The sequence below is a fragment of the Chiloscyllium plagiosum genome, chromosome 23 (genome assembly GCF_004010195.1).
Source record: "Chiloscyllium plagiosum isolate BGI_BamShark_2017 chromosome 23, ASM401019v2, whole genome shotgun sequence".
Lineage (NCBI taxonomy): Eukaryota > Metazoa > Chordata > Chondrichthyes > Orectolobiformes > Hemiscylliidae > Chiloscyllium > Chiloscyllium plagiosum.
Window position 1 is genome coordinate 18,019,291 of NC_057732.1, and position 12,874 is coordinate 18,032,164.

The 12,874-nt window shown below is 40.3% G+C and overlaps 1 protein-coding gene across 1 annotated transcript in view; it reads left to right on the forward strand.

The window, feature by feature from the left end:
• The window catches only part of LOC122561664 (T-complex protein 11-like protein 2), a 47,843-nt gene that overhangs the window by 16,606 nt on the left and 18,363 nt on the right, over positions 1-12,874 (forward strand). Inside the window, exons 5-6 of the mRNA XM_043713617.1 lie at positions 6,144-6,264; positions 12,381-12,601. Coding sequence (XP_043569552.1) covers positions 6,144-6,264; positions 12,381-12,601 — 342 coding nt within the window. The remainder of the gene's footprint in view (positions 1-6,143; positions 6,265-12,380; positions 12,602-12,874) is intronic.

A 12,874-nucleotide genomic window follows, 5' to 3' on the forward strand; every position in this document is an offset into this window, starting at 1 on the left:
GCATGGGTTTAGGGTGAGAGGGGAAAGATATAAAAGAGACCTAAGGGGCAACATTTTCACACAGAGGGTGGTACGTGTATGGAATGAGCTGCCTGAGGAAGTGGTGAAGGCTGGTACAATTGCAACATTTAAGAGGCATTTGGATGGGTATATGAATAGGAAGGGTTTGGAGGGATATGGGCCGGATGCTGGCAGGTGGGACTAGATTGGTTGGGATATCTGGTCGGTATGGACGGGTTGGACCGAAGGGTCTGTTTCCATGTTGTACATCTCTATGACTCTCTGACTCTATAACTGAATAGGATTGTTTTGAAAGAACCTAACAACTCCACAGTTGGGATCATCTGTGAGAACAATATCATTGAAACATCAGCAGCTACCAACTTGCTTTCTTTAGCTGACAGTTAACATTGAGAATGGATCCAGGAGGCTGGATTGGTATAGAATACAAGTCCCTCGGCAGCAGAAACTTTGTGGCCTGCTGTAATTTGGTACTTAAACTTCTTGGGGCCCAGAATATATGTTGGGGGGTCCTACTGATCTTTATAACATTTTCCTCACCTTGTTGGATTTATCTTACAACTGGAGTAGAACAACTCTTAGGACCCTGGCATTGACTGTTGACATTGACCTTGTCATGAGGCTGTTGACTTAGTCTGAACTTGCACACCAGTTCCCTGATGTCAATGAACAGGTTGTCAGAGTTGTGTATTGATCAGTACTTGGGTTGCTACTAGTGAGATCCATCAACTATTTATCTTTGTGTTCTACAGTAATTGTTTTACCACTGTCATTTGCATATTGTGGAATTGGATTTGCATTTCTAGCTTAGACCAGGTAAATGTAACCAGTTCCCTTTGCTGAAAATCCTATTGGCCATGTTTATTATTGACAGATTTATTCCATATACAACCTGTCATTGTACAAATTTGAACCTGTGAGCTCCCTCTTTTTATGCCGTTCAGTACTAAAACCACTGTATGACTCAACTCTCTCCTCCTACAGGAGAACATTAAAAGAAGAACATGGTGTGTTGGACTTCGATACTTCTATGGTGTCATTCCTTTTTATAGAAGCTCACAGAAGCAATTATTCCTTGGTACTAAGCCAGCAGACACCAAAGATTAAATGTCTCCTCTTTCTGATGACCTTTCTGGCTGTAACTAGTGGTTAAACATAGTTCTTCATCTATAACATTGTTGATTCGTGGCTGCGTGCCTGTCAGACTGCAATCAACAGGATTAAATGTAATAAAAACAAAACAACCGGAGAAATTCAGCAGATCTAGCAATATCTGTGGAGAAAGAAAGTAATTTAACATTTTTGAGTTTGATAGTTTTCTTCCTGCACTGAAAGAGGCTGGTGACAAAAGGTGAGAAGCAGTGAATGGAATGAATGGTGAGGATGCTCAGAGCAAAAAGACTATGCTAATGGTTCTGAAGGAGAAATGGAGATATAAAGTAGCTTTTGAAGTTGTTGAACTCTATATTGAGGCCTGAAAGTTGTAAAGTGCCTGAGTGGAAAACATGGTTTTGTTCTCCCAGCTTGCATTAAGCTTCATTGGAACACTGCATCAGGCCAAGGTGGACATGTTAACATGCGAGAAAGATGATTTATTGAATTGGCAAGCAGCTGGAATGTTGGGGCATTCTTCTGGACATAATGGAAATGTTCTGCAAAGTAGTCACTCCATCGGCATTTAAGCTGACCAGTGTAAAGGAGTCCATATTGTGAGCAGTGAATACAGTAGAATGGATTGAGGGAAGTACAAGTAAACCACTGCTTCACCTGAAGGTCTTCCTGGGACTGGAGAATATGAGGGAGAAGGTGAAATGGCTTTCTGTAATTACATAGAAAGTTGTCCAGAGGGGATGATGAAGTGTTTGGCATGGACCAGGGTGTCACAGAGAATAGTCATTGCACAGTGCTGACAGTGGAAGTGTTTTTTAAATATTTATTTCTGTCTCTCCTTTTACTATTATTTTCACTCATCAAGATGTGCATCACGTAAACAGACCCTTTGGTCCAACTCATCCATGCTGACCAGATATCCTAAATTAATCTAGTCCCATTTGCCAGCACTTAGCCCATTCCTTGTAAACCCTTCCTATTCATATACCCATCCATATTCCTTTTTAAATGTTGGAATCCTACCAGTCTCCACCACTTCCGCTTCCAGCTCATTCCATACATGCACCACCCCTTGCGTGAATAATTTGCCTCTTACCACCCTTTTTAAATCTTTCCCTGTCCTTTTTGTGCTGGGTGATGGAACCCTGCTGGATGTACTCGAAATGGCAAAGGATGATCCTTTTTGAATGTAGTGACAGATGGTGTGGAAGCTGAGGACGAGGGGAACCCAATAATTATTCTGGTAGGGAGGAAAGGGGATGAGGGAGGAAGTGTAGAAACAAGTTTGGACACAGCTGAGGGCCTCCTCATATGTAATAAAGGGGGAACCTTGAGGGGAAAAAGCGCATGTTGGAGGGATCATTGAAACAAATACAACAGAGACTGAGAAACTGGGAGAATGGAATGGAGTGATTGTTGAAAGTAGGGTGTGACCTCACTTTCTCCTGTGAAAAACACATAGTCAAGGTAACTATGGGATTCAGTGGGTTTATAGTGGAGGTTGGTAGACCACCTAACTCCAGAAATGGAAACAATGTAGTTATGCAGAGAGAAGAGTCAAAGATGGACTGGTTGTAGGTTAGGGAGAAATAGAAATTAGGAAACGAAACTGATTTTTAATTTTTCCATTCCAGTCAAGAACAGGAAGCAGCATGGACAACATCATCAGTTTATCAGCGAAAGAGTTGAGGGTGGGAGTCTCGGTAGGACTGAAGCATAGACTAGATTAATTTAGGATATCTGGTCAGCATGGATGAGTTGGACCAAAGGGTCTGTTTACGTGATGCACATCTTGATGAGTGAAAATAATAGTAAAAGGAGAGACAGAAATAAATATTTAAAAAACACTTCCACTGTCAGCACTGTGCAATGACTATTCTCTGTGACACCCTGGTCCATGAATGTTCCACATACTCCACAAAGGGATGGGCATAACTGGGATCCAGGTGGGTAGCCATAGCAACAACCTTGACTTGGAGGTTAGATGAATTAAAGTAAAAGTGAAAACCACCTCTGCAAATGAAGGATAGTGATGGTGGATGGGGAGTGTTCAGATCTCTTTTTTTCAAAGAAGATTCAGTGAGCCACAAGACTATTCTGATGGGGGATGGACATATAGATGTGAAGAGGAGGTGACTAGAAGGGAAACTGAAACATATGGAACTGACATAAAGTATCTGAAGATCCACAAATGTAAATAGGGAAAAGATGGGACAATGGCAGCCAAAGTAGTGAAAATAGGAAGAAAAAAGTTCAAAGGGGCAGGAATAGGCTGAAACATTGGGCCTGCCTGGGCAGTTCTGTTTGTAGATTTGGGAAGAAGATAGAATCAGGCTGTTTGGGTTTGGAGGAGGGAATTGAACTTTGAAGTGAGAAGCTGTGAGGGGGAGGTCTCCAGAGGAGATGAGGTCAGTAACACTCCTGGAAACAACAACTTGATGTGCAGCGGTGGAGTCATGATCCAGAGGGAGATGGAAGGAAGTGTCTAGGAATTGTTGCTCAGCTTCTGCCACGTAAAGATTAGCACACCAGACGACAACAACAGTCCTTATCAGAGAGTTTAATAACCTTTTGCTTGTTTTTTTGAGATAAATGAATAACTAGGTCATTTCTGCCTCCTGGGAAAATACAATTAGTGGCATTTTCCTCCTTGCTGTCTTTGCTAAAGAATCTCTTGTTTATATGATGAAATTGAGAGAAGTGCTGCCAGAATTATTGGTTCGAGTCATAAGAGGGTTGAGTTAAATATATTGCTGGTGTAAAACTGTCCCATGTCCATGTGTATATTTAATTGTTGTTCTTCTCCATCTCCTCCTGCAGTAGCTTCTCCTTATGCCCTGCAAAATCATTTCCTAAAGTGTCCCAAGATTGCAGAAGTATAGCACCAAGAAAACAACTACTAATCTACACCTTGATCTATATAATGGAAGTTCACTTTGTTCTCACTTTACACGGCAGTATGACAGGTGATGAACTCCTTACCATCAGCTACAATCTGCAAACCAGTGCAACAAATGCTAAGCCTGATCAGCTTTCTGTAAATCTATAAAAAGAAAACCACATGCTGGCTGAGCCTCATTGGGCAAATAGACTAAAAGTATGGTAGTAAATATACAGTGGGAAACATTTTAAGAATATAATTTGTGTTCAATGGAAATGCATTTCACTGAGAAACAAAAACTACTGAAGAGGGGAAAGACAGACAGTACTGGATTAAAACTAGAGGCTTATAATGTTGCAAATGATAGTAATAAAGTCTGAGGATTTGAGGGTGTTTGAGAAACCAACAAAGAGCCACCTCAAAATTGAGAGGGGAGAAATAGAATGAGTAAATTAGCCAGGAATCTTTTTTTAGAAGCTGTACGATTTTAGTACAAATATGTTAGAAGGACAAGAGTGGGTAAGTAAATGTTGATCTTTTTAGAAAGAAGACAAATTATCAAGGGGAAATTAGAAAAAGGCAGAGACAACCAATATATATTTTCTATTTTGACAACACAAGACATAGTTACATATCAGAAGAAAATGCGTGTGAGTGAGAAAATGAAGGTAATTAATATTGGAAAAAGTAAATGTAATAGAGCTCTAAAAGAGCTCTATGTCTACAGCTATGATTTTCCAAAATTCCCTAAATTCTGAAATGATGCCAGCTGATTGAATGTTAGGAAATGTAAGACTGATATTCAAGAAAGGAGGGAGAGAGAAAATATGGAACAATAGGCCAGTTAATCTTGCATTAGTCACTGGGAAAGTGCTGGAATCTGTTGCTAAGGAAGTCTGAGCAATGCACCTAGAAAACACCATAGAATAAATTAACATAGTTTTATAAAAGAACAACCTGTTCAACAAATACAGTCGGGTTGTTGAGGGTATAACTAATAGGGTAGATAAAGTGGAAACAGTAGACAGTGTATTTGGATTTCCAAAAGGCAATCATTAACGTGTCACACAAAAGGTTGATGTACAAGATGAGGGCTCGTGGAGTTGGGATGATAGATTGAAGATACAGGAATGGTGAATGCATAAATCCTATCCATAAATTATGGAACCCTGGACCTGTGGCCAGTTTATCTATTAGTTTAGTATGGACCTACGATTGAACCTTTCAAATTCTGAACTAGTTGGTGACAGGTGACTGAAGCTTCAGAGACTGGATAGAGGAGAACTGCTTGCAAGTCTCAAGACTGAATTTTACTGACAATGAAGTCAACTACATCGTTCTAGAAACTTAATGTTATGCTTGTTTGTCGTCAATGGACACCACTTATTAACTGTTCTTTTTAAAAATTGGTTTCAGAGCCTACATAGCTACTTGATGCCTAATTTCTTACCAACATTGTGAGGTTGTTTTCTCCACTTAATGGCTATTGTGAGATTTCTTAGAGACATAATAGCTGTTTTTATTTACTACAATGTAAACGAGCTTGCTGTGTCGTGGTGTGAAAACTTGAACATAGTGTGACTTTGTCATATAGAAAAGATATATGTACATTGTTGAATATTACTTATTTTTAAAAAGAGCTATTACTAACTTTTTTTCTAACTTTCGGTGCAATTTTTCCTAAACAATGCTACAAAATGCAGTCTGTTAGCTGAATTTTATTCTTTAATTTGCCATCTGAAATTATTTCTGAGCTTGCCTTCAATTTTATCACCTAATCACTCTCCAGTGCTTCTCAGTCATTGCAGATTGAAGAGGAAGAGCAACAGTGCCTGACTCCCTCTCTCTCCGCCCATTTACAATTGGCGCATTTTTTTTGCTGTGATTTTGATGTCAGCCTCATTTTATTCTTTGCAGCATCCGTGGCACCTGGCTTACATTCCAATTTGAATACAATCCAATTTCTAAACTGATATGTCTCTCTCTTTATTTTGTTTAATTTCTAAGGTGAGAATTTAAGTTTCCCAATATTCTTGTATGACCATAGCTGCCAAAACATACTACTGAATAATTAATGCAAATTTGTGTTAACCATCACACCTTAGACCACCCACTTTCTTTTTAAATACAGTTTACCAAGAAAAGTGAAAGAAATAGTTCACAAGGCATTCTGGGACCATTTGGAAGCTCAGTTGAACCAGGATCCACCTGAATACCATCACGCCCTTGTGCTTTTGGGAGAAATTAAAGAGGTAAAGGAATGTTCTTGTCCATAGCAGTCTCAAAAAAAAAAAGACCTCTAAATATCTCAAGAAGATAACCTAGACTCTAACTTTTATTTTACTTCAAGGCAAGTGGAAAATGATATGTTTCAGATGTGATTCAGTTGGCCAAATTGGTAGGCTTTAAGCAAAACACGCATTATTCCAAGACCACAGTTTAAAATACAAACAAAAGCAGAAGAATTGGCATAACTTTAACTCTATCAAAATACTTAACAAATTAATATTATTTAACTATTACTCATCAACTGTTCCAGTATAACAGCATCCTGTAAACACTCCTTTGGCAAAGGCAAATCAAGCAAAACAGATTTGCTCACTTGCTATCTCCTGCAGTCCAGGAGATGGAACACCAACAGAATGAATCTAGCAGCAGAGAGACAGAGAACTCCAGCTTGTGTATAGCAGCTTCAACTCCAATACTCTAACTTCAACAGTTGAAAGTGAAAACTATAAAACCTTAAGCCTGACTTCATATACTCATGCTTATTTTGTCTAGAATCATACAACGTGGAAGCAAACCCTTTGGCCCGACTCGTCCATACTGATCAGATTTTCTAACTCGAACTAGTTTTGGATACTCTGACTTTGGGGAAAAGATCCTGCCTATTCACCTTCTCTATGCCCCTCATGATTTTATAAGCCTTCAGCCTCCTTCCCTCCGGGGAGGGAGGGTGGGGCAAAGTCACAGTCTATCTCACTTCCTCTTATAACTTTAATGCTCCAGTCTCAATAACATTCTTGTAAATCTTTTTTGCACCCTTTCCAGTTTAATAACTTCCTTCCTATAGCAGGGTGACCATAATTTTATACACTACTTGAGATGTGGCTTAACAATATCTTTATACAGCCATACTGTGACATCTCAACTCCTATACGCCATGCACTGACCAATAAAGACAAGCATACCAAATGCCGCCTTCACTAGCTTGTCCACCTGTGATTCCACCTTCAAGGAACTATGAACCTGCACTCCAAGGTCTCTTTGTCTGGCAACACCCAGGACCTTACCATTAGGTGTATAGGTCCTGTCCTCATTTGCTTTTCCAAAGTGCAACACCTTACGTTTATCTAAATCAAACTTCCATCTGCCACTCCTTGGACCATTTGCCCATCAACTCAAGGTCCCATTGTACTCCGAGATAACCTTCTTCATCATCCACTACACCACCAATTTTGATGTCAACTACAAACTTATAACCATTCCTCCTATATTCACATCCAAATCACTTGTATAAACAACAAAAAGCAGTGGACCCAGCACTGATCTTTGCAGCATATCCATGGGTCACAGGCCTCCAGTCTGAAAGGCAACCCTCCCCCACCACCCTCTCTTCTATCTGCAAGCTAATTTTATATTAAATTGGCTGCCTTTCCCTGGATTCATCTGATCCATCCTTGCTAACCAGTCCACCGTGTGGAATTTTGTCAAAAACAATGCTGAACTCCATATAAGCAATGTGTACAGCTCGCGTCAATCTTCTTTATAACTTTTTTTTTAAAAAAATAAAGTTAGTGAGACATGATTTCCCTCGTACAAAGCCATCTTGGCTATGTGTACTCATTCCTTGCCTTTCCAAATATATGTAATTCCAAAATCATTCCCACCATTGATATCTGGCTCACCAGTCTATAGTTCCCTGGCTTTTCCTTACCACCATTCTTAAATAATGGCATCGATTAGCCAATCTCCAGTCTACTAGCGTCTCACCTGTGACTATTGATGATGCAAACATCTCAGCAAGGGGCCCAACAAACACTTCCCTAGCTTCCCACAAAGTTTTGGGATACACCTGATCAGATCCCAGTGATTTATCTATCTTGTATGCATTTTAACACCGCCAGCACCACCACCTCTGTAATGTGGACACTTTTCAAGATATCACTATTTCTCTAAGTTCTTGCTTCCATATTTACAGCCATTGACAGTTACATCTTAACAAATGTGGCAGTTCCAATTTGCAATCATTCTTATTTATTTGTCATATCTTCCATAATGATTTTTAAACATTTGGGCCCAAATGTCCAGAACAGCAACAATGAAGACAGATTGCTGCTGTAAGTTTCTTTTTTCACCCAGGATCATCTGATCATGGGTCATGGTGTCCATTAAGAATTCCCTTTGGAATGGAATAGAATTGGAAGGAGACAGGGCACACCCTCTGTTTATGGCACCCAGCTGATGTATGGTAAGATTTAAAGGACCAGAGCTAGTCCTTGAGTTCAAAGTTTGGGAGAAGATTTGTAGCTCGGGTGCTCGTCGTTGTGGTTCTGTTCGCCAAGCTGAGAATTTGTGTTGCAGACGTTTCGTCCCCAGTCCTTGAGTGTTAGGAAGAGTAAGGTGAAGTAGTTAGCTTGGGTCAGGAAGATAGTCTGCTCAGGCCAACCAGGGGGAGAGAGAGGAGTTGAGTGGTTGGATGTTAGAGATGTCAATTGGCTGAAGTCTTCAACTTTAATTCCTAGTTAGAGACATTCAAAGGGTTGTTGGGAAAAAGTGGAATTTCTCATCAGGAATTTAGGCCTTCTGGGCAATTTCTATGTAGGTTACATATCAGGAACTCTGTGGGATTCCAACATGCATTTTGTCATGCATCTGGTCTGAAATGATCCAGAAACCAGATGATTTAGTCACGCTTCTTGCATGTATTTTGTTTTGTGGATGTAGGAATATATAGAGTGGCATAGTGGCTCGATGATTAGCACTGCTGCCTCACAGTGCCAGGGACCTGGTTCGACTGTGCAAGTGCCACACAGACTTTCTCCCCATGTCTGCATGGGTTTCCCCTGGGTGTTCTGGTTTCCTTCCACAGACCAAAGATGTTAGGTGGATTGGCAATGCTAAATTGCCCATAGTATCTAGGGATGTGTAGGCTAGGTGGATTAGCCATGGGAAATGCAACATGACAAGGATGGAGTAGGGCAGTGGGTCTGGATGGGATGCTCTTTGGAAAGTCAGTGTGGATTCAATGAGCTGAATGGCCTCCTTCCACACTGTGGTGATTCTTTGATTGTATATCTTGGTGATTTTTGAGGTATCCATCCCTTTTTGGTTTTGTCCATTATCACCTTCCTTCCAAATTCTTGCCTACTGTTATTAGTCTTTCCCCTAGTTTTGATCTTTGTGGTGTCATTGTCTACAGGAATAGTACCAGAAGACTGGAGGATAACAAATGTTGTTCCCTTGTTCAAGAAAGGAGTAGAGACATCCCTGGCAATTATAGACCAGTGACCCTTACTTCAGTTGTGGATAAAGTGTTAGAAAATGTTATAAGAGAGAGGATTTATAATCCTCTCGATAGGAATAAATTGATTATGGATAGTCAACATGGTTTTGTGAAGGGTAGGTCATGCCTCTCAAACTTTATTCAGTTCTTTGAGAAGGTGACCAAATAGGTGGATGGGGCTAAAGAAGTTGGTGTGGTGTTTATGGATTTCAGTAAGGCATTTGATAAGGTTCCCCATAGTAGGCTATTGCACAAAATTCGGAGGCATGGGATTGAGGGCGATTTAGCTGTTTGGATCAGAAATTGGCTAGCTGAAAGAAGAGAGGGTGGTAGTTGATGGGAAATGTTCATCCTGGAGTTCAATTACAAGTGGTGTACCGGAAGGATCTGTTTTGGCTCCACTGCTATTTGTCATTTTTATAAATGACCTGGATGACGGCATAGAAGGATGCGTTAGTAAATTTGCGGATGACGGGAAGGTTGTGGATAGTGCTGAAGGATGTTGTAAGTTACAGAGGGACATAGATAAGCTGCAGAACTAGGCTGAGAGATGGCAAATGGAGATTAATGCAGGAAAGTGTGAGGTGATTCACTTTGGAAGGAGTACTGGGCGAATGGTAAGATTCTTAATGTAGATGAGCAGAGAGATTTCTGTGTCCATGTACATAGATCACTCAAAGTTGCCTGGGAGGTTGACCGGGCTGTAAAGAAGGCGTACGGTGTGTTAGCTTTTGTTAGTAGAAGGATCAAGTCTCTGAACCATGAGGTCATGCTGCAGCTGTACAAAACTCTGGTGCGGCTGCACATGGAGAATTGCGTGCAGTTCTGGCACCGCATTACAGGAAGGATGTGGAAGCTTTGGAAATGGTTCAAAGGAGATTTACTAGAATGTTGTCTGACATGGAGAGAATATCTTGTGAGGAAAGGTTGAGGGACTTGAGGCTGTTTTCATTAGAGAGAAAAAGGTTGAGAGGTGACTTAACGAGACATTAAAGATAATCAGAGGGTTAGACTATGTGACAATGAGAGCCTTTTTCCTCGGATGGTGATGACTAGCACGAGGGGGCATAGCTTCAAATTGAGAGTGATAGATATAGGACAGATGTCAGACGTAATTTCCTTACTCAGTAGTAGGTGTGTGGAATGCACTGCCTGCAACAATAGTAGACTTGCCAACTTTATGGGCATTTACATTTGGATAGACATATGGACAAGAATGGAATAGTATAGTTTAGATGGGCTTCAGATTGGTTTCACAGTTCGGCGCAACATCAAGGGCTGAAGGGTCTGGACTGTGCTGTAATGTTCTATGTAGTTTGAATAATCCTCCTTCTGTACTTGCAGTATCTTGTACAACAGCACCTCCTTACTCTTGGCCTCTATGCCCAATTAATAAAGAGGATATTTTATAGCTTTAACTGCTGTCTTTTCCACCTGATCTGCCACCTTCAATAATCTGTCCACACAGACCCAGGTGTCTCTGCCCTTGCACCCCATTTAGAATTGTACTCCCTGTTTTATGTCTTTCAGTGCTCTTCTTACCAAAATGTGTCAACTTACACTTTTCTGCATTGAACCTCATGTCATCTATCACCCCATTTCACCAACTTGTCAAATCCTTTTGGAGTTCGACACTGTTGTGCTGTCAGTTATCAATTCTTCCAAGTTTTGTGTGATCTGCAAACTTTGAAAGTCTCCTCTACACACTAAGATCCAGATCATGAATATATCAAGGATCCCAGTACTGACCCCTGGGGAACTCCACTACAAACAAGCTCCAGTCCTATAAATATCCATTGACCATTACACTGTTTCCTATTGCTCAGCCAATTTTGTATCCATGTTGCTCCTGTCCTTTATTTTCGATGTCATGAACTATGACTTTCCTCAAGTCTGTTGCATGGCAGTGTACCAAACACCTTCTGGAAATCCAAGTATACCACGTCAACTGTGTAACCCTCTCCTTTCTGTTACTTCTTCAAAAAGGTTCTAAGTTTAAACATGATTTTCCCTATAGAAATCCATGTTGACTCTTACTAATCGGTCCACCTTTTCCCATTTAATGACTAATTCTGTGCCAATTAATTGTTTCAGAAAGCTTACCCACCATGACGTTGAACTGACCGACATGTAATTAGTTTCTTGAATGAGTCCATAATGTTTGCAATTCTTCAGTCTTCTGGCATGCCATTTGGATCCACGGAAGACTGAAAGATTATGGCCAGTGCCTCTGCAATTTCTGCTGTCCCTTCAGAATCCTTACATGCATCTCATCCGCTCCCATTGCCTTGTCACTTTTGGTCCTACATCTTTGGCATTTCTTCCTTCTCCAACAATGCTAGTCCAATTTCCCATAACAATACATAGCTGTTTCCACTTTCCTGTTTGATTTTGGTTTTCAATTCTATAATATCTTTCTTCAGTCTCTCATTTGGAGTTAATTTGTAAGAATATAAACTGCAATGATGGGAATGTCAAAGAGATGCCTATTTCCTTCGGAGCACATCATTTTTTATTCCTTTATCTCTAATGATGTCACCTTCCCTTGTCCATCATAATTTGCATACCTTAGGATGTTTAAACTTCTCCAGATTTTTTTGTTCCATTTCTTACTTCAGCAGTGTTCCTATTCCAAACCTGCACCAAAGTGAAGGCAATGGCACACTATCCCTGAAATTAGCCAAGAAGATGGTTCAGGCATAGGAATATAGAAAAAATATTACCAAATATATGTTCAGTTGTGGGGCAAGTGTTGAAGCCACCTAACAGAAAGTAAAAAATGAAATTATTTATTGCTGGTGTAACATCTAATATTATAGAAGCAAGCCTTCTAATTTATGTAACTTCCTTTTTATTGTTTAGATTCTACTGTCATTTCTGCTACCTGGCCAAAACAGACTTCGAAACCAGATCTCTGAGGTTCTAGATTTGGATCTAATCAAACAGCAGGCTGAGCACAGTGCTATTGATATCCATAAACTGGCTGCATATATTGTTACATTAATGGGAAAGTTCTGTGCTCCAGTTCGGGATGATGATGTTAAAAAATTGAAATCAATTACTGGGATAGTTCCATTGTTCAGGTAAATTATTTGTCTGCATGGTGGTGAAATGGGGAAGATAGAGTTACATGCTGCTTCTTTTTTAAGTGTTTTAAGTTTATTCCGGAAATTGAAAAGTTTCCACTTCAAAATAAGACCATAAGACATAGGAGCGGAAGTAAGGCCATTCGGCCCATCGAGTCCACTCCGCCATTCAATCATGGCTGATGGGCATTTCAACTCCACTTACCCGCATTCTCCCCTTAGCCCTTAATTCCTTGTGACATCAAGAATTTATCAATCTCTGCCTTGAAG